Source organism: Myxocyprinus asiaticus, chromosome 12 (assembly GCF_019703515.2).
Source record: "Myxocyprinus asiaticus isolate MX2 ecotype Aquarium Trade chromosome 12, UBuf_Myxa_2, whole genome shotgun sequence".
Lineage (NCBI taxonomy): Eukaryota > Metazoa > Chordata > Actinopteri > Cypriniformes > Catostomidae > Myxocyprinus > Myxocyprinus asiaticus.
The window spans coordinates 33,816,612-33,839,864 of NC_059355.1; the positions used below are offsets into that span (position 1 = coordinate 33,816,612).

The 23,253-nt window shown below is 36.8% G+C and overlaps 1 protein-coding gene across 2 annotated transcripts in view; it reads left to right on the top strand.

The window, feature by feature from the left end:
• The first annotated feature begins 3,253 nt into the window (after nt 1–3,253).
• The window catches only part of LOC127448720 (neuronal growth regulator 1-like), a 219,094-nt gene continuing 199,094 nt past the window's right edge, over nt 3,254–23,253 (top strand). For both annotated transcript variants that reach the window (XM_051711476.1, XM_051711475.1), the window contains exon 1: nt 3,254–3,611. In XM_051711476.1, coding sequence (XP_051567436.1) covers nt 3,442–3,611 — 170 coding nt within the window. In that variant the 5' untranslated portion in view covers nt 3,254–3,441. The remainder of the gene's footprint in view (nt 3,612–23,253) is intronic.

Sequence of the window (23,253 nt, forward strand, 5' to 3'; positions counted from 1 at the left end):
CGTAGCTCAGTGTTTTTCAAACTGTGGCATGTGTACCATCAGTGGTATGCACATGGCCTCCAGAGGTGGTATGTAGGCCACATGATTCTGGAAAATTAAAATACAAATTTTGAACTGCAGTTTGTAATTTTGCAATACTGCATGCAATTTTATTGTCATGTCTCATTTTTCCATATTTTAGTTGGCAGTGTGATACATAAAGAGTTATGGTGGCACCTAAGTGGTACTACTTGATTTTCAATGCCGACAAAATGCAATCCATCATTCATTCCATCAATTTATCATTTACTTTCCTTTATGATGCCATCCCAGATGTGTGATTTTTTTTCTTCTGCTTAACACAAATAAAGATTTTTAGAAGAACATTTCAGCTCTGTAGGACTTCACAATGCAAGTGAATGTGTGCCAAAATTTTGAAGCTCCAAAATGCACATAAAGGCATCATAAAAGTAATCCATAAGACTCCAGTGGTTAAAACTATGTCTTTAGAAGTGACATGATAGGTGTGGGTGAGAAACAGATCAATATTTAACTCCTTTTTTGCTATAAATTCTCCTCCCTGCCCAGTAGTTGACTTTATGCACAAAGAATGTGAAAGTGAAAGTGGAGATTGATAGTAAAAAAGGACTTAAATATGAATCTGTTTCTCACTCACACCTATCATATCACTTCTGAAGATATGGATTTAGCAATTGGAGTCCTATGGATTACTTTTATGCTGCCTTTATGTGCTTTTGGAGCTTCAACATTTTGGTGCCCATATTTTGCATTGTGAGGACCTACAGAGCTAAACTATTCTTCTAAAAAACTTTATTTGTGTTCAGTAGAAAAAAGAAAGTCATGAGGGTGAGTAAATGATGAAATAATTTTCATTTTTGGGTGAACTATTCCTTTAAGGCTTTATTTTGGCCGAAGCTTTTATTTTGGTGGAGCACTGAAGGAAGACATTTATGTTTGTGGTTGAGTTGACAATGGCCTTGTGATGCAGAGAAATGCTTTCATCCACTCTTCTGTCCATAAAAACACAGTGTTATGAGGTTACTTTAGATTTGCATAGTAACTTTTAGTGGCCAAGCATATTTGGAATTACGCCAATGTGCAATCTGTGAATCTAGAGCGCTGTAAATACAACACATTTACTAATTAGCCTAACACATACTGAGAGTGTGTTTCATGCACTACAAAGAACAGAGCTGCGCATATACTGTTAGCACAGCGAGCAGTGCATGCAAACCATTTTTTTCATTAAATCGCAGCCCTTGCGGTCGTATAGTGATTTTGATTTTATTTCAATTAATCATTCTAACCCTACCCCTAAACCAAACCCTAACAAACCAGGAAGCATTTACGCATAAATACGAATGACTCTTCCCCTGCCATCATTTTTCAGAAATTCGTGGAGGCGACGCTCAAACAAACAGAGCCAATTTGATTGCACCACAGAGTACTGTCACAGTATGTACTGTATTTGATGAAGGATGCACTTCTCAGCTGGTAAAACAGTATGTTCTTTTAGGTATGCATGTGAGTAGTATGAAAAGAATTTCGAACATACTTCATCTGGGGACAAGGGTATTGACCCGCGACCCAAATATATGATGTAAGAACAACAACTGCAGAAATAATCTGCTCTGGTTTTGTTAAACAAGAACCATTTAAGCACAAGGAACAACTTTCTTGGTGTATATTTATCACTTAAAGTTGAGAAGATCCATCCGACTTGCGGTTCACCACCGTTCTTTTCAATCCAATGCTTTGAATGTGACGTCTTCTCAGCTCCCGAGGGATTATGGGATCGTAAAGTGTCCATTCGATCTGCACTTCAGAATCTCACCGGAAATAGTCAGTCATCTGGGTATTTCTCACTTGCTGCTTCATGAATACTGAGGATTCAGACATACTACTCCACTGGCATACTGTTTTTGGCATACTATATAGTAGGGAAGTATGAATATTCTGATGCAGTGACAGTGTTTACACTGTTTTCACAGTGTCTTACTTATAGTTGTCTCTGCATATTAAACTGGGATAAGAGAAAGTATTTTAAAGGTGCACTCAGTAATGTTTTGTACAAGTCATCTTGGACTAACTGTGACACCTAGTGGTGTGGATGCAGCATCATTTAAAATCAATAGTTTTCAGTTACAGATGCCATTGTAGAAATTCACTATTCACAATCAGCCATGATTAATTTAATCCAAGAATGAAAGTGTCCAATAACAAGACGGTTACTGAGATTAAGCAAGTAGTATTCAGCTGGTCATGTGATTCTAAAATGGCAGCCCCCATGAGGGCGCCCATGCCCCATGAATAAAACAGCTATTATAAGGTTACTGATTTGACTAGAGTCTTAATCTCATGTGAGTGGTCATGATTTTATTCATATGTTTCAAAATTACATTTAAATTCTTTAGGAGTAAAACTTTTTTAATACGGAAAAAATTGCTGAGTGCACCTTTAACGCTGAAAAAGTTACACATAACAGCTTCAAAACGCTGACCTGGTCCTTCTATTGGTATGTTACACAAAAGTAAAATATACTAGCAATATTATATTTTTCTGTGACTCCTAAATGTATCCCCACCATGTCCTAAAGAGACCACAGTCTCCGAGGAAAAACACTCAAGTTTATAGCCTTGAGCAGCAAGGGAGAAAAGAAAAATGTTAGCTTCTTTAATGAAAGATGCTAGTGCAGCATAGGTGCTATTGTGGGATGTGTCAACTATTCCTTTAGCTGCGAATGATTTTCCTTCAAGCACTTCCATTGTTCTAAAGAGTACCATGAAATCTTCCAGGCCATTGAGTCTAAAAATGGATGATAGTGACCAACTGTGAGGAAATACTGCGTGCAGTAACTTCTGAGCATGGTAGCTCATTTATTCGCTTATTTTTAAGGGCTGCACGTGCACGGGCCACCGATGACACAAACAAACCTGACCAACTATGTCATTTTCAATATATCGCCCTTATAATTGAATATTTTTAGAAACGTCACATAAAACACGCACAACAACCTGCATGCTTGCACGAGGACGTCTCGAGGTCGCAGGGTAGTAAAAACTCACAAGGCGACGACATTCAAATAGTATTGCTGTATCAAGAATACCCGCCCCGCTTAACTGCTCCATCACGAACTACAGGGAACAGGTTGCCTGGGAAACGGCCGCATGGCAACAGGATCAGATCCGGGGGGTTGTCTGCTTCTAGCTCTGCTCTCGTTTCCCATTTCCTCACTAGATGGTGTGCAAGCCACTGGAGAGTCGACTTCCTCCCGCGGTCAGGTTCCGATCAAAACAAATCTGGGAAACTACACGGAACGCCATTTCTCGGGGTTTGCGCCGAGGAAGAGCGGGGAATAAACTATTTTCCATCCAGATCTTTATATTTTTATTTTTAATTATTTTTTTGATATCGGCGCGGATAGTATACCATTCGGCGGTGATGGACATAATGATTGCAGTGCAGGATGCGTGCGTCTCCGGTCAGTGGCTCACCGCTATAATTCTTAGTCTTTGCTGCTTTTTACCATCGTGCTTGCCCGCTGGACAAACTGTGGACTATGCGTCCAGCGAAAGTGTGGTCAGCAGACAGGGAGACACCGCGCTGCTCAGGTAGGAGTCTCAAGTCGCAGTCGCTGCATAACTGTTCAAACTAAACTTGGCTGGCACCTGCATGCCCGCTTGCTGGCATCAGCCGCTGTGGTCTCAGTTTTGTAAACAACACTCGGCATATTCCCCCAGTGTCGCTCCATCACTTTTATTTGGGTCACAAATGCCACAAACCCGAACAAAACAGCAGAGTCCCAAATGCTATTTTTCGGACATCCTTACCAGATGAGCAGGTTCTGAGCGAACGGTTTAGAATCTTTTCATTAGGGGTTGCATAATGAACAAGGGAAGGGGTAGAGTTTTGTAAACCCCGCCAAGCGGAACAGCTACAATGAAGTCATTCATGAGTCTCACCGTCCGAGCGATCCTCACGGATGTTTGCATACTGAAAAAAAGACAGAAGTTGCGCATTTCTAACAGGGAATGCTAGAATCGTTCATGATTTGATTCTCAAGTTATGAACGGTTTACGTTAGAAGGGCCGTTCAGACTGAACGTACTTGTATTTAAAAAAGACAAACGCAGGTCTCTTGAGACAAGTTTTTAATAATTTATGTTATTTTTTTGTAATTTAAGACGGCGTCCAAAAACGCGGCACTACTACGCGAGACGGTTAAAGACCGTACATTTGAAAGCAATTGAAAAACAGCTCGACAAAAAACACGTTCGATGTGAACGGCCCCTTAAACGTGTAATAAAATTACCCTTCGGCTCTCCGCCCCTCTTAGTTTAAATCAGCAGCGTTGATTGAAATGTTTGTGTATGGGTGTGTCAGATGCTAAGTTAAAAAAAACAAAAAAATTTTTTTGAGTCCCACGAATTTATTCTTGCCATTTTCTGCTGGACATAATGTTCTAATATAAACAAAAAGGTTTCACAATATCAGATTTTGACTGTCCCATTCCCTGTTGGACAATACAGCTTAAGCTGGTAGCTGTGTTTTGGAACATGGTAGCTGGTCCAAGCTGGTCCTTAGCTGGTTGACCAGCTACCATCTACCAAAACCAGCTTTACCTCCTTGAGCTGGTATGACAAGCTGGTAGCTACTCTAAGCTGGTCTCCCAGCTTGGACCAGCTAATGACCAGCTAGAAACCAGCTACCATGTTCCAAAACACATCTACCAGTTTAAGCTGGATTTTCCATTAGGGTTGAACTGCATAAGTAGGCCATTTGCCTTCTTTAGGATTGAGTCATGAGTGGTTTATTTATCGGCTCCTGTGAAAGCTTATTTTCGAAATATTTCAGCACAGGACCAGTTTACCGAAACCAGATTACCAGGGGTAGAGACTGACACAAAGCTGTTTATTCTTGTGTAAAGTGTGAAGGTTCTTCCTATGAACACACTATGGATTTCTGCCCCACCCCCCAAAAACGCTTTCTTTCTGCCTACGTTTTGTAATATCACTTCTCTTAGTACAATTCAGTGCTATTTTAGTTCTTGAGTAAAGCTATCTGTAATGTCTGTCAAGATTGTTTTATGCTCTTGGTGGGATTATGTTTTCTCCAAGGACTATGTTGACCACAGCAAGTAGCTCTGCTTCTTGAAACTCCCAAATATCCCCCCTTTTCATATTACTGGTGGAGGTGTGGCAAAATAAGGTTGGATCATCAGGCCTTCTGCATTCTTTTACATGTTTTTGGAGAAGGATATAGCTACAGGCCGAGCTCCTAAATGGGGCGGGAGCTCCAAACCGCCAACAAAGCTATACAGAGCCCCCAACCTAACTCTTTCCCTAAACCTAACCGTACGTGGAAATGTCGCCTCCTTTTGGAGCTGGCCCAACCCCCTTCTGAAGTAACCATGCCCCCTCCTGGAGTTACCCCGCCCTCTTTTGGAGATTCCGCCCCCATTTGGAGATTTCCCGATTGCAGCTAGGCCTATTGCCTTTTTGCAAAATGGTTTGCTTGGCTTTTACTGGTTGACATTTTGCACAATTAGTTATGTAGCAGACTAGTCAGACATTAGTTATGTGTGTTATCTGCCCATTTTGACTAAAATAAAATAGAACGTTTCTGTTGTTGTTGCATTTGCAGAAGAAAAAGCACTTATGGCCAGTCATTTTAGTGTGGATGTAAACATAATTGTACTCAAAATTGGGTAAGAAATAATAATAGAGAGGCTGTTATGTATTGTCAATAGCACTGTCATGACTGCCCTTCATGGCCAGTGAATGTCATTTGCTGGTCTGTAAATGCTTAGTGCCTACAGTATACTTTAAACGTGTCCCTCACCAGAGTCAGCGCATCATCTAGACGTGGGTGGGAACCTGTTCCTTTTCTGCTTAGGCCACACCTCTTCCTGTCAGAGTTGATTAACTGGAAGGATGTTACTGTGAGCTTTTCGCCTCACAGGGACAGTGGGATCAATGCAGCTCTCTAAATGGCACTCCTTTGTTTTATCATTAGGAACTTAAACACAGCAACACTTTAAGGGCTCTCTAATTTCTTATGATGAAATTATGAAAAAAAAAAAAAAAGAATAAATAAGATGTGGTAAAACAAATAATGAAAAAAGATGTGGTAGAATTTTAGGTTCGCCTTCACATGATTAAAATGACGTGATTGTGGACTTGTATCTACTGTGAGTGTGTTTGTGCGTGTGTGTATATATATATATATATATATATATATATATATATATATATATATATATATATATATATATATATATATATACACACACACACATTATTTTTATTATTACATTTTTTTTTTTGACAAGCAGCTCCTGTTAAAGTTTGCTTTATGTTTTGAATCGTGTTGTTTTCAATGAAAAATTATCACAAAATTGCACAAACATCAGGTAATTTCTATGAAACACTGTTCAAATGTTGTAGATATTTTTGAAGAGATTTAGCATTTTAAACATTAATGAGAGGACTCCTTAGAGTGTATCTAACCTGTCTTTATCCTAGGTCGACATTGTTGGTCTCCTGGGCAGAAGAAAATAAATTATGGCAAATACTGTGATCTTTAAACAAGGTTGTTGACATTGTGCCAGTGATGCAACCTTAATAATTGCAAATTGGTTGCAATTTATTAACATATTCTACAGATATGATGGTACAGCTTAGCATTTAAATGGCCATGCTTGTCTTAAAATTGCACAAGAAATAATCCAAATAAGAGATCCCTAGCTCCAATTTATGTTGTGCCATCAAGGCATCAAACTAAATATCTGCCTAGTATTGTATACTGCTCTTGGAAATATAGAGACAGCCCTGGATATTAGGTGATGTAAAAAGCTATTAGAGAGCAGGAACTGTAGCTTACCAGGTAGCCAATATCTGACATTAACCTGCCACAGATACAAAATGGCAAAATGTGATAGTAATATTTGTAATTTATGTTGAAGCCACTGCCGGAATGTACACTCATTTTCCACTGCAAATATAAAGAATGTAGATCAGTTGTTATGCTGCAATAGATGACAAATTCCTATGTTTTCACTTACATTACAGTTGTTGTGTAATGTGAACTTTGAAGGTCTAAAAAGCACATAAAGTAAGTGTAAAAGTAATCAATAGGACTCCAGTGGTTAAATACATATCTTCTGAAGTGATATGATAGTGGTGGGTGAGAAACAGATACATATTCAAGTCCTTTTTTACTGTCAGTAACGTAGTTTCCATCCACTTTTCGCGCTGTTTTGTTATCAACAAAGTGAAATTGCGTAAAAAAATGTTTGCTAAATTTGCCATCTTCTGCTTGTTTCCATTCAAGGGCCTTTTATCGATAAAAATGGTGTGCTTGATGACGTCATGCTTAAAAAAACACTTTGTCGTATAAGTTTTGGTTTATCGCAAAATAAATCTGCCCTTAAGCCGTTTCCATACAGAATGTGTGTAAATCGCTAATTGTGTACCTTTCACCTCCCAGATATCCCTAATTTGTTTTCCCCCAAAGTCTTTGTAAAAAGGGGAGGGTATTGAGACAATTCATTGAAATTAGCCAGCTTACTGTCATTTTAATTTCTCAAATAAATGCAATCAGAAGAGGAGGAATTGCAATCAAAATGGAACAGTTGCCCTTCTGATAGGACTGTAAAATTGGCCCTGATGTTGCGCCTATCGCAGGTTGCCACCAGTTCCAACCCGAAAGCGAATCATCATGGCTCTGTTCAAGCTGGCAACCTGCACCAAGTAGTGGGGGAAACTTTAGGTCTTAGTAAAAGGACCATATGTGTATATGCTGTGTGCACAGCTAAAAAAAATAAATAAAAAAAATTATGCAGTGTAATATCAGGGTTTACATACACCGATCAACCACAACATTAAAACCACCTGCCTAGTATTGTGTAGGTCCCTCTCGTGCCGCCAAAACAGCGCCAACCCGCATCTCAGAATAGCATTCTGAGATTATGTTCTTCTCACCACAGTTGTACAGAGCGGTTATCTGAGTTACCGTAGACTTTTTCAGTTCAAACCAGTCTGGCCATTCTTTGTTGACCTCTTTCATCAACAAGACGTTTCCATCCACAGAACTGCCCCTCACTGGATGTTTTTTGTTTTTGGCACCATTCAGAGTAAATTCTAGAGACTGTTGTGTGTGAAAATCCCAGGAGATCAGCAGTTACAGAAATACTCAAACCAGCCCAGCTGGCACCAACAATCATCCATGCAATTATCTAATCAGCCAATCATGTGGCTGCAGTGCATAAAATCATGCAGATACGGGTCAGGAGCTTCAGTTAATGTTCACATCAACCATCAGAATGGGGAAAAAAATGAGCTCAGTGATTTCAACCGTGGCATTATTGTTGGTGCCAGATAGGCTGGTTTGAGTATTTCTGTAACTGCTGATCTCCTGGGATTTTCATGCACAACAGTCTCTAGAATTTACTCCGAATGGTGCCAAAAACAAAAAACATCCAGTGAGTGGCAGCTTCCTGTGGATGGAAATGCCTTGTTGATATGAGAGGTCAACAAAGATTGGCCAGACTGGTTCGAACTGACAAAGTCTACAGTAACTCAGATAACTGCTCTGTACAACTGTGGTGAGAAGAATAGCATCTCAAAATGCTATTCTGAGATGCAGGTTGGTGCTGTTTTGGCGGCACGAGGGGGACCTACACAATATTAGGTAGGTAGTTTTAATGTTGTAGCTGATCGGTGTCTATGATACATTCCTGATATTCAAAAGGCTATTTTGAGCAATCATCTAATCTAAAGCACTGCCATCACAACTGCATTATGTCCCGCATATTTTTCCAGCGACTTTTAACGACCAACTGAACTTGTTTGTCTTCCTAAATTCATTTTAGCGTCAATGCAATTTACATTTTCTGAAGAAGCTTAGCATATGCGATCCGAGGTAAAGAGGGTTAGATTTAAAATATTTAAAAATTTTAAAATGTTCAAAAGCTTGTTTTCTGAAAGTGCACTGGACAAATAGTTCTGATAGTTTATAGTCTTGAAAAAAGTGTAGAACATTCTGAGAATGTCATTCAGCCGACCTTTTTCATCTACAGAACAGGGTAAGGCCAATTTAAGTTTCTGTAAAGAAAAGGCAATTATATAGGCTTAACAATATAGTTTTTTCGTTTGGTAATTTATTTTTTTAATGCAGGGGATTTTGCCTGCATCTTTTCAAAAGTAAGCTAAACAATAATTTTATAGAACTGGGCTATGTTAGTGTTCCAAAAAAGCACACTGAAGCTTTTCTCCTAGTATTGTGCATTTATTTTTAATTTAAAACATCTTTGTGCATAGAAATTATGTTTTTTGTATTATGGGCTAATTCCATGACTGCCATCTATTATTTTGAATGGTGTGGAAAAGCAACTTTAATAAATAAACAGATGGCTACCGCTATTAAATAAATCGCAAAGAGTGGCCATTCATTTGTTCTCCGTGCACTTGTCGATGACAGGTGCATGATACGAGATATTTGTGTTGGCACACCTGGAAGTGTCATGACGCAGATGTGTTTGCAGCATCGGATCTGTGCAGTTATGCCATTAAGACCAATCCATAACAGTGCGAGTAATGCTTCATGTACAATAAATTGGCTTTCAAGGATGTATACCTAGTCGTCATGATTAACACAGGCTAACGATTGGGGTAAATTCTGTCATGTAGTAGCAATATATTTTTGCATTATTGCCAATTTTCTTGACAAAAAGTGTTTCCAAATTATGTTTTCGTGACATTTGAAGTATCTGCATAGTTTATGCGCTAGAGTTTAACGGAAAAATATTATGTAGACATTTAATGATAATTTGCGTTTCCACCAGCTATATCGGTAAACTTTTTGATGCGCTACACCTTTTGTCGCAGAAAACTCTTGGATGGAAACATAGTTAGTTTCCTCCTTTGACCAGCCCCAACCCATAGGTGGCTGAATGTGAAAGTTAAAGTCACTTCCACACTACACATCTGGGATGGCATAAGGGTGAGTAAATGATGAGAGAATTTTCATTTTGGGGTGAACTATCCCCTAAACAAAGCTTAAAACTGTTTTTGCAACATATATGGCAAAATGTCCGATTATGGGAGCTGAAATAAATATATTACATCAGATTGCAAATAACTGTTTGTACCGTATGTCTTAGCCACCGGACACTGTGTGCTCAACAGTGGTGTTTTTACATTTCATACGCTGTTAATCACTTACATCACCCTTTCAATTAATGGCCGTTTGTTGCGAAGTCCTGGCCATTTGAGATCTCGACCAAGTATAATATAGAGAAGCTGAGCTTCCAGGCAGGACATACATTTATTGATTGAAAGCCCATTGTCCAACAGGTAATCTGATGCAGATCAAATGCAAATTGCACTTATGAAGCTCCTGTAGACTCCCATGCTGCATCCCAATTGGCATCCCAATAATACTATGCCCTAAAAGTTTGTTGTCTTTTTATGATGGAAAAATTTGTACTTTTGAGTATGTAGCAAAACAAGTGTGCAAGTATTGTGACATACTATCACGTCGTAAAATTGCGTCTTGAAACCAAAAACCCCTTGGTCACATATATGTGCAACCAGTCACCGTACAGCGACCTGTCAATAATTTTGTTATAGTTATAATGGCATACATGTTTCTCATTGATTTCATTTTTACTATTATTCATTTATTATTCCTCTCTCCATTGTTTTAAGCTACCCTACAATGCTTTATACCGTAGAAGAAGCAGCACGTCATTGAAGATCTGCCAATCGTGGGTCTGCAGTGTGGAGAGCCACTGATATTTTTACCTAATGATGCATGTAGTAATGTGTAGTTAATGCAAACCAAACTTATTTATTTTCCTACTGTTATCTCTATTGAATGTGTGACGTTCACAATGTGTTTCAGATCAAATATAACACTGATAACAGTGAACAAATCGTTTTGATCAAGTTAAAGATGTGATCTTATGTTTCATCATTAACTAAAGCAAAACAAAAATCTAGGATCATGCACTTAAAGCTGCACTACGGAAGATTTTTTTTTGGTAAAAAATTAACAAAATGCCATGATTGATTGAGAACATAAAAACAGTGTTTAAAACAATGTCTTTATCTTACCCCAATTCATTACGGTAAGCCTTTGAAATAGATTTGTATTTACAATTACGTAATATCTGTAAACACAGAAAAGGAGTACTGGCTGTCACGTGTTCCGAATGGGGAAACTATGCTGTTCTGTTCAGTTCAGTCACTGTCACACGGTTCAGGACAGCATCACAGCAATCTGGATGGATGTTTATCTGTTAACTGTTTGGCAAAGTTCTTTACTTGCTATAATGCTTGGATGTATTGTCTGGTAGGGTTGTTGAACTTATTGCTTGTCATGCTTTTATGAATCAAACAATATTAGCCTATATGAGTTAACCAGCCGCAATGTACTGTTTCTGCATTGTCAGGTGGAGTTACTGTAACATGTTACTAATATTCATGACTTCGGAGTATTTTATAACATTGCTGTAGTTTCCAGGTTCCCTAAGAGTGTGTGCCACTGTTTTCTCATTTCTTTTACCCCACTCGCAGCAATGCCCAAGCTATTACTTATTGTCCTTTTAGCAGATAGTTTGCCTGTTTACAATGTATCATCATCTCAAGATGTTTAAGATGTACCGATTCATAGCACAGTAATATACATATTAGAGCCCAACCGATATGGGATTTTTGAGACCGATACTGATTTTAGAGGGTGGAAATTCACCGATTACCGATATGGTGGCCGATATAATACATTTTTGAGCTGGAATGAAAACAGACCTTTTCTATGTGGATTGTTCACCGATTTTGCACTGATATGACTATACAAAGGTACTCAGAAGGCTGCTTTCTTAAATAAACATTTTTATCAAAGAATATTTTACATTATTATTATACATTGTCAACAAATTTTAGAAATGAACACTGAGAAAATAAAGAATAAACAAAAATACTATAAATAGCTTAAAAATCATCAGTACTGTATGTTCAGTATCAGTCAGTTACTGACCATTAAAATAAAGAATAAATAAAAATAAAATAAATAGCTAAATAAACATCAGTAGTACTGTTTAGTATCAGTCAAATGCTGACTATTTTAATACTACCAGTCAGTTAGGGGCAGGCTGTAAAAGAAGAAGCATTTACACCTGCCGAGACGAGAAAAACAGTGGCAGCGGTGTTACACCATATTCAAGTATACAAGTTCAGGGGAAACTTTCAACGGTGGAATTGTAAATATTACAATTCAGACTTATAAATATTACATTTTATAAATGCAACGACTGGAATTGTTCAGTTGAAGGGGGTACCGAACTGTGAATTCTGAACAAAACAGTTTGATGAATACATGTTTGCACATTAGCTTCCACTCAGCTGACAAGCAATGAAAGTAGCTACGTGGTTAGCTAGTTAGCTATGAGCTTGTTGTCACGGAGAGTAAAAGATGGACTTTATTTACTTACCAGCATTGCGTCTTACCAACTAGGTAACAACGTAGCATGAAATAAAAACTCAAAAAATACAATCCACCACCGCACCATTGTCTACTGAGCTGCAAAAAGATGCTCTGATGTTTACCTTTCAGTCTGCTACATTACTGACTGCACTGATAAACTATAGCTGGCTAACAGCAAACAGACATGAGTGACATGGTTGTCAGGGACAAGGTTAACGTTATATTAGATATATTGAAAAGGGAAAATGATGGGGTCATTGTTTATTAACTTTCCAGTATGTATTTCACAAACTAGCAACTTACCGAGAAGACACCGCTTAACTCTGCACTACTTAACTCCGCCCTGTCTGCAGAGCCACCCTCAGCTCTGTAAACAATGGAGTCTGAGCGCGCTCTGCTGGACAAACTACGTAATCACACCAATTATAAAGCATTGTTTTCTGCATTATATGTTCTGAAAAAAAGTTTTCATATCTGTGCATATCGGTAAACATACACCGATTCTGAGATATTGGTGAAAGGATAATATCGGCTGACCGATATATCGGTCAGGCACTAGTACATATTAATTTGTTTGGTGTGTAACCATCTATCTATTATTTATAAATAATAAATAAATAAATTAAACGTATTATTGTAATGTTTATATTGCATATTTCTGCATATTATTTTCATGTTTAATAAAGTATATTTCATCCCCATCATTATTGAATCCTCGTTTTATGGGTTTAGTTTAAAGTGTTATTGTGTGCAGTGTATAGATGTACTATTGTAGTATTACGGTTTTACTTGCATTATCAACTGAGGCTGTAGAATATAATATATAAAATAATAAAGTCCTCCACTGAACTCATATCAGCGATAAGTGTATTACAAGACAAACATTAATAGCAGATAAAACACCTGAATGATCATATTTAAATGTTCTGGTAACTGGTGGTTGTTATCAATGTAAAAGCGTTTTGAGTGTAGTGTCAGAAAAGCGCTATAAGTGTAAAATTCATTCAGACAAAATATGTAAATACGAGTGTTGTATATCTTTATCAAAGCAAGTAATATTTTGGTTTTAATTGTTTAATAGAATAACATAATTTCAATATGAAAATAGAACATTATGACTCATGCTCTGAATATCTCCCAGTCATGATCAGACACAGGTGATGATGTCCAGGTAAGCTCAAATCATGAGATTCATCCGTGCAGTAGAGCTGTGCCGAAACACAATTCGCATAAAGTGTTCTTCCGCAAATTGCTTGCAATTTTTAATTTCAAACACAGATGTCGTTAGAGAGCACAAATTTCTGTAGACTTGAATGTTACACGTGGTCAACAACTGTCCCTTGAAAGAGAATCTGACCTCCACTATATTTCATTGATACAATGATTGGCAAAAAAAACAGACAATTAATTTTATTCATTTCCTGCTAGTGATTATTACATTTTTAATCTATATGTTGCTGACACTTTTCCTTAAAGATGATTTTCAAGAGAAAAGGCTGTTAAGTACGCACAAGAGCATCTATAATAAGCAGTACAAATAAAGTTGATGGACATAAAAGCGTGCAGGTAAGATGGTAATGATTGCTAATAACACAAACACTTTTCCGTTCCCTATTCGGTTGTTAATGGAGCATCTTCGTCCTACAGCGAGAATGAAGTGGGTTTTTTTTACACAGTGTTCAACCATTAAACTTGCGTGATGTTTAAAGCTGTACTACAAAAATTTGGGCTCTCTTGTGACACATGTGGTTGAAACCTAAAATTGCAAGCAACTTGTGGAGGAAACGTACGTGAGATGTGATTCTACACTGCTCCTCTGGTAGATGAATCTCATGGTTTAAGGTTACCTGCTTTGCCTGTAATCACACTGAGCTTTTTACAATCAGATATACTTAAATAAAAAAGAGAATAATATGCAAAAATATGCAATATATAAATAATTCAGTTACAAACCGTTTAATCGTTTCTTTGAAAGTAAAGTTTTAGAGAGATGGTTAAATGCTAAACAAATGTATATACATTACTGTGCTATGAAATCAGTACATTATAAACAACTTGAGATGAACATACATTCATGGGGATCTACCTTCTACCTTTAGTGGCTTTTAAAATCTGTTTAAACTGACTATCTGCTAAAAAAAAAAATTATAAGTGTTCGCACACTGATTTATTGCTCCAAAATACTTTATTGGCTTACACTTGCTTGCAACATTTTGACTATTAGGTCTTCGTCAGGCAAAAAAAAAAAAAAAATCGTTTATCTACTAAAAGGGCAATGGAAAGTGACAACAAATTGTGCATTTCTGTGACTTGGTTAAAAGAAATAAGAAAACAGTGGCACACACACACTTAGAGACACACACTAAGGGAATCTCAAAACTGCAGCAATGTTATAAAATCAACGATGTATACACATCAGTTATGTTCGATTCATTAAATTATGACAACCAATAAAAGCTTCAACAACCTACCAGAAAACATATCCAAGCATTATAGCATTTAAACAACTTTACCAAACAGTTAAAAATCAATTAGTAGAGTGATTTCACTTCCCGCTTTCCCAACACTCGCACGACACAACCGGACCTTCTTTTTGAGCTTACGGACCTGACGTAAACATGCAAGAACGAATTACTTATGCCTGTGATTTTGCTGCAAATCCGACCCAACAGCTCTAAATAAAATTCTTTATTTGTGGCTAACCATAGTGAACTGGGGTAAGACAAAGACAGAGTTTTGAACATGGATTTTTTTTATGTACTCTCTCAGTAATTAACTTTTGTTAATTGTAACCAAAACATTTTACATACTGCAGCTTTAAGTTGTAAAAATATTTAAGAACTGATGAAACAGCGTTGGACTCAGCACCATGCTTGTAGTTTTTCAGTTTGACAATTGTAGTTCTAAAATCGAATGCCAAAACTCCTCTTCCATCAAGCGAGGGATTGTGGACAATATTAGCCCAATTCTATAAAGTGTTCACGGATCCACACTTAGAAAATCTAATGGTAATAGTAGACCATCAGTGCAACTTTAGGACTATGATTTGGGACACACCAATTCTAATCACGGATACTATTTAGGGTGAAAAGTGTGCGAATTGGGATGCAGGGCCAGAAAAGCATGGCTTCTGAATGAGACCAAAATTCATTTAGGGCCTCTTGTCAACTTCAACATTGATCTTTTGTGCATTTGTCCAGTCTGAATACTTCTCAGTTGGTAAGTAATGCAAAGTAAAGTTATGACTGTTATAATTTAGCTTTTACCTGCTTCCAGCTGTTTTGCGGCAATGCAATTGCAATATTCAAATGGCAGATTCCCAAAGACAGCCCCTCTCTCTGTTTCAGGAGAGGCCACAAGTCTCAGTATAAAATATGGAGAAAAAACATAATTGCCACCAGATTATGGTAATCGCCAAAGCAATTATACCGTAAAAAAAAAAAAAGAAAAAAGAAAAAAAAAGAAACAGTAATACTTTTCAAGTAGATTTAACCCTCCTCAACCTGTCACTGATTTTCATGATTTTTGATGAAGCAGGCTCACTAGATATCAGATAAGCTTCTTTGTCCCTCAGGTGCTAGACACCCACTCTACTCTCAAACTGGAGAGCATGCAGGCCTGTGCCATTCATCTTAACAATAATCCTATCATCAGGCTTTGCCACATTCAGTGTTAATATTGAAGACTCATTTGCCATTGTCTCAGTACTATATTGTTGAGTATTCAGCTTCATCTGAGGAAAATTAGCCCTTTCTGAGAATATTAGAAGCATTTAAGCCCATTGTCAATATATACAGTACATAGATAATATTGAAAACCTTTCCAATAGCCTATTAGTATACTGTTGACAAAGCTTACCTCTGTTCAGCACCACAAGGAATGGGTGTCTCAATCTGTGCACTGCATTGCCATGGCTGCAGATTTTTAAATGGAGTCATGTAAGCAAGCCTTAAATTAGTCATTGTCATTTGCGTAATGAATCAGTGTGGATTGCATGTGGCTGTAAATGTTAAGTAGAGCCAAGTAATTGGAGGGAATGCATTGGTAATTATTAGTGAATGGAATACAAAGCAGTGGGCAGATCAATAGCATTTAGGCTTTCATTCCCCCTCTGAGAGCTTAATGTAACGATATCACTGTGTTGGCCAACAAAGAAATAAAAAATAGCCTGATTTACGGCAATGTTGATTGCAATTTCCCTTGTATAATGGAAAATGTAATATTCTGGAATGGATGATTGGCCACTTTTATAGAGACTATTGAGATTATTTTTATTAACATAAGTCCCTTTCAGATAGTAAATTGTGTAATGATATTTTTATTCTTCTTTTTGCTGCTTTTGGAGTCATAATGTTTAGGAAGCAATCTCCAATCAATGTAGCTCTTCAAATGACTCTCCTTTGTTTTATCATAAAGAACTTAAACAGCAACACTTTAAGTGCTATTTTTCAGATTTGATATGACAAAATAGAAAGAATAAATAAAATGTGGTAAAACAAACAAATATATATATACACACACACTACCGGTCAAAAGTTTTGAAACACTTACTCATTCTTTATTATAATTGTTTTTCACATTTTAGAATAATAGTAAAGTCATTAAAACTATGGAATAACATAAATGGAACTATGGGAATTATGTATTGACTAAACAAAATCCAAAATAAATCAAAACTGTGTTATATTTTAACATCTTCAAAGTAGTCACCCTTTGCCTAGAATTTGCAGACATGTACTCTTGACATTTTCTCAACCAACTTCTTGAGGTATCACCCTGGGATGCTTTTTAAACAGTACTGAAGGAGTTCCCATCTATATGTTGGGCACTTATTGGCTGCTTTTCTTTATTATTTGGTCCAAGTCATCAATTTCAAAATCTTTTTTTTTTTTTTTATAAAATTTTAGATTTATAATGAAATAAATTAATATGGTGGCACAATTATATTTTTGTCTACAAAACTAATTTCAAACATTTAAGCATACGCCTTCAGATCAAAAGATTTTTAAGATCATGTGAAACATTTCAGTCAAGTGTTTCAAAACTTTTGACCATTGTGGAGTTAGATGTATAAAATGCTATATATATATATATATATATATATATATATATATATATATATATATATATATATATACATATATATATATATACACACACACACACACTGGCGGCCAAAAGTGGAATTGGAATAATGTACATATTTTGCTCTTATGGAAAGAAATTGGTACTTTTATTCACCAAAGTGGCATTTAACTGATCACAATGTATAGTCAGGACATTAATAACATGAGAAATTACTATTACAATTAAAAAAAAAAAAAAAAAAAATGTTCATACCTTCTTAAACTATTTCAAAGAGCTGACTATTCTTTGTGATCAGTTGAATACCACTTTGGTGAATTAAAGTAACAGTTTCCTTCTGAAACAGCTAAATCTGTACATTATTCCAAACTTTTGGCCGCCAGTGTATATACAGTATTTACACACACACACACACACACACACACACACACACACACACACACACACACACACACACACATACGCACAGTACTGTGCTAGTCTTAAGCACATTATATTTTTTAACAATGGTTATTTTATATATTCTGCTTTTAGTGTATCAGTAGAAAATCTCAATTTTAGATTTCAACATTCCCTTTGCAAATAGAATTAAATAGAAGAAAAACAAGGAGCCGTACAACAGATGGTATGGCCCCCACAGAGGCCGGATCTCAACATCATTGATAGCCCTTTTCCATCTAAATGGCAATGGTTCTTGTGCTGAGCCTGTGCTTTGCTGGTTCACTGCCGGGGCAATCTGGAGCCTTTCGTAAACAGGCCACGCTCTTCTACTGACTTGAGAACCAAACGATGATGTAATGGGCTACATAATAGTTTCATGTGACTACCTCACCTGCCCACAAACAAACATGGCACATCACAGTGTTTTTATACAGCTTTTACTCCTGTTTTTGTGGACATATTTAAACATACAGAGTAATGCAATCCAACGTTATTACATTTGCATATTACATATTACAAGATTGTCAGAGATGACATCTACGTTAAAGACAACAGGTAATGTAATTACATTATTTTGCATGAGCTATGGTTTAACTTGCTAAATTCTGTAAACTGTAGCAGTGGAATCATTATTAACATTGGTGTAGCAGATGGTTATATTTAGATTTTTGCCATAGCATATAATAGTATGTTTACGTCGTGATTGAGAATTCCACTGGTTTACTTAACAGATAGCAGCGATTCAGTGTTTATCTCGAGTGTGAATGACTGAATTCAATGCCATGGTTAAATAGCAGACTGGTCAGTGTCCGAGTCCAAAACATTGTTGCTCTGGCCACTGCTGCTTTTGTTTAGGTCCTTTTTATGGTCCCTGTACTCCCTTAAGTGTTTTTCAGTTTGTTTATGATTTGATCAAATGTCCGACTGAAGCTGGCATGCATCATTTCGTGCTGTGTCTTCGTTCTCGTAGACTATTTGTTCCATTTGCAAACTTTCTAGTTTATCTTGGATCTCCGTGAAGACCGTATCGCAAGTAGAGCGCTCGTTTCATCCGCGTTACCTGAATTCTTTTGATGTCTGGTAATTTTGTGGGGGCTTTATTGTTTTTAAAGAGTGAAGAAGTACTCCTTGCTGCAGACGGTAGCTACAGTTGTTGATTGGGAAAACTTTAACTGTGACAAAACATTATGCCGCCCTACGCCCTCAAACGTAATTGGTTCCTGCGTGGAAACCAGCAAGCTTTTGGGGCCTGTGTCGATCCAGGTTTTCAGCCCCGGAACATCCTTTTCTGCATTGGAAACATGCAGAACAGTTCGAGAATTCACGCCGGCCCAGGAACCCGCCCCTGAACCATACCGGTGGAAAAGGGCTAACTTGAGTTAGTCTGGGATTACATGAAGCGACAGAAGCAATTGACACAGCCTAAATAAATAGAAGAACTGTGGTGAGTTATCCAAGAGGCTTGGAACATCCTATTTGCCAACAACCAAGAAATACTGTGTCCAGGTGTACCTAGGAGGATTGGTGCTATTCTGAAGGCAAAGGTTGTCACACAAAATATTGATTTAGTTTTTTTTTTATGTTTACTGGAGTTTGTATGACGTTAATTGAAAACTATTCATGGCATTACTTTTGAATTTTTTAACATTTTTCCAAGTTCCTTAAACCATTGCACAGTACTGTGTGTATATGTATATATATATATATATATATATATATATATATATATATATATATATATACACACAAGGGTTATGAGGGTTACTTTTAGATTGCAGAATACATGCTTTAAAATGTAATTTGTAATGTATTCCGTTAGATTACTCAAGGTAAGTAACGTATTCTAAATACTTTGGATTACTTCTTCAGCAGTGATAGATTTTTTCAGTTGTTTTGACTATAAAAACTCTGCCAGTACAGTAAGACAAAATACACGTTAAAAATGAAAAACCGAAATATCTTAAGCAGTGTTGTTTCTAAAACAAGATAAATAAAATTGATCTTGTTTTAAGGATTTTTAGATATTTTTACAGGAAAACAATACAAAAATTATCATCAAGAACACGATTTTTGCACTAATATTAAAAGTCTTACAAGGAAAAAAAACAATTATGATCCAACATGAATTTTCTTGATAAAAAAAATATGATCGTGTCTGGTAACATGCATGTAAAATGGCTAGAAATAGCATTTTAGCTTAGCATAAAGCTGACAATTTACACAAGGTTTATTTCTATTTCTTCTGCTCCAAACTTACTTAAAACTTACTTCTCTGTCTGCTCGTATGAATGTAACACATCATAAGAAAGTGTTTCACCACTGTTCAAATGCACTTTGGATCACATCATATATATGTATTCATTTTTCTATCTGAAAGGACTAAATATTAAATTAAACAAATGACAATAAAATGCAAAGTAAACTCTTCAGTAATCAAAATACTTTTTGAATGTAACTGTATTCTAAATATCAATGATTTCAATTGTAATTGTAGTGGAGTAAAGTTACTTATATATTTCATTACTCCCTAACCCTGTGAATACATACATATATATATATATATATATTTTAGGGGTGTAACGGTACATGTTATCGCCCTGAACTGTCACGGTACTGACGTCACGGTTCGGTGCATGCAGTCAGACGAAGAATAGTCAGTCACAGACGATCCACACTTCAGTCCAGAAGGGGGCACGCATGGTAATGCAATGCTGTTTGCTAACTGCCACAACAGGAAAAAGAGCAGAAGAAGAGACCATCTATGCACCAACCCAAAACAAGAATGGCTTCTCCTAATGCACAAGTTTTATTTTTCATTATTCTGTTTATTTTGTGCTTTTATAACACAAGAGATGCTTTTCAGTTTTGTAGCTGATTGTGACCAAATGCCTTTTGTTTTTTATCAACACTACAAAAAAATATGGCCTATGCAAGAGTGCATTCTGTTTACTGCTTAGTGCTTAAGGAGACTGTACTGTACCAACTACCTCAGGGGGGACTTAATGCCGCTAGGTGGAACAAACCGTAATTTGCACTACTGTCTGTTCAAAATAAATGAAAAGAAACCTAGCATTTGGGATTTGTTGCTTTTTGCTGTGACCCCAAAACCGAGGTATGTACCGAACCGTGACTTCTGTGTACCGTTACACCCCTAATATAAATATATATATATATATATATATATATATATATATATATATATATATATATATATATACACACACATACACACACACTGGCATCCAAAAGTTTGGAATAATGTGCTCTTATGGAAAGTAATTGGTACATTTATTTATCAAAGTGGCATTCAACTGATTACAATGTATATTCAGGACAATAATAATGTGAAAAATTACTATTACAATTTGAAAAAAAAATGTTCAGAACTTCTTAAACTACTTCAAAGAGTTCTCATCAAAAAATCCTCCACGTGCAGCAATGACAGCTTTGCAGATCCTTGGCATTCTAGCTGTCAGTTTGTCCAGATACTCATGTGACATTTCACCCCACGCTTCCTGTAGCACTTGCCATAGATGTGGCTGTCTTGTCGGGAACTTCTCACACACCTTACAGTCTAGCTGATCCCACAAAAGCTCAATGGGGTTAAAATCCATAACACTCTTTTGCAATTATCTGTTGTCCAATGTCTGTTTCTTTGCCCACACTAAACTTTTCTTTTTGTTTTTCTGTTTCAAAAGTGGCTTTTTCTTTGTAATTCTTCCCATAAGTCCTGCACCCCTGAGTCTTCTCTTTACTGTTGTACATGAAACTGGTGTTGAGTGGGTAGAATTCAATGAAGCTGTCAGCTGAGGACATTTGAGGCATCTATTTCTCAAACTAGAGTACTAAGTATTCTGATGTACTTATTCTCTTGTTTAGTTGTATCTGGGCATTCCACATCTCTTTCTGTCCATGTTAGAGCCAGCTGTCCTTTGTCTTTGAAGACTGTAGTGTACAACTTTGTATGAAATCTTCAGTTTTTTAGCAATTTCAAGCATTGTATAGCCTTCATTCCTCAAAACAGTAATTGTCTGACGAGTGTCTAAAGAAAGCTGTTTCTTTTTTGCCATTTTTGACCTAATATTGACCTTAAGACATGCCAGTCTATTGCATACTGTGGCAACTCAAAAACAAACACAAAGACAATGTTAAGCTTCATTTAACGAACCAAATAGCTTTCAGCAGTGTTTGATTATATATATATATATATATATATATATATATATATATATATATATATATATATATATATATATATAGTTGTGCTCAAAAATGTGCATACCCTGGCAGAAATTGTGAAATTTTGGCATTATATGACTGATCATGCAAAAAACTGTCTTTTATTTAAGGATAGTGATCATATGAAGCCATTTATTATCACATAGTTGTTTGGCTTCTTTTTTAATCATAATGATAACAGAAATCACCCAAATGGCCCCTGACCCTTGAATGTTTGGCCTTGTTACAGACACACAAGGTGACACACACAGGTTTAAATGGCAATTAAAGGTTAATTTCCCACACCTGTGGCTTTTTAAATTGCAATTAGTGTCTGTATAAATAGTTAATGAGTTTGTTAGCTCTCACGTGGATGCACTGAGCAGGCTAGATACTGAGCAATGGGGAGCAGAAAAGAACTGTCCAAAGACCTGCGTAACAAGGTAATGGAACTTTATAAAGATGGAAAAAGATATAAAAAGATATCCGAAGCCTTGAAAATGCCAGTCAGTACTGTTCAATCACTTATTAAGAAGTGAAAAACTCGGGGATCTCTTGATACCAAGCCAAGGTCAGGTAGACCAAGAAAGATTTCAGCCACAGCTGCCAGAAGAATTGTTTGGGATACAAATAAAAACCCACGGGTAACCTCAGGAGAAATAAAGGCTGCTCTGGAAAAAGACGGTGTGGTTGTTTCAAGGAGCACAATAGGACGATACTTGAACAAAAATGAGCTGCATGGTCGAGTTGCCAGAAAGAAGCCTTTACTGCGCCAATGCCACAAAAAAACACCTTGACATGCCTCACAGCTTCTGGCACACTGTAACGAGTGACGAGACCAAAATAGAGCTTTATGGTTACAACCATAAGCGCTATGTTTGGAGAGGGGTCAACAAGGCCTATAGTGAAAAGAATACCATCCCTACTGTGAAGCATGGTGGTGGCTCACTGATGGTTTGGGGGTGTGTGAGCTCTAAAGGCATGGGGAATCTTGTGAACATTGATGGCAAGATGAATGCAGCAT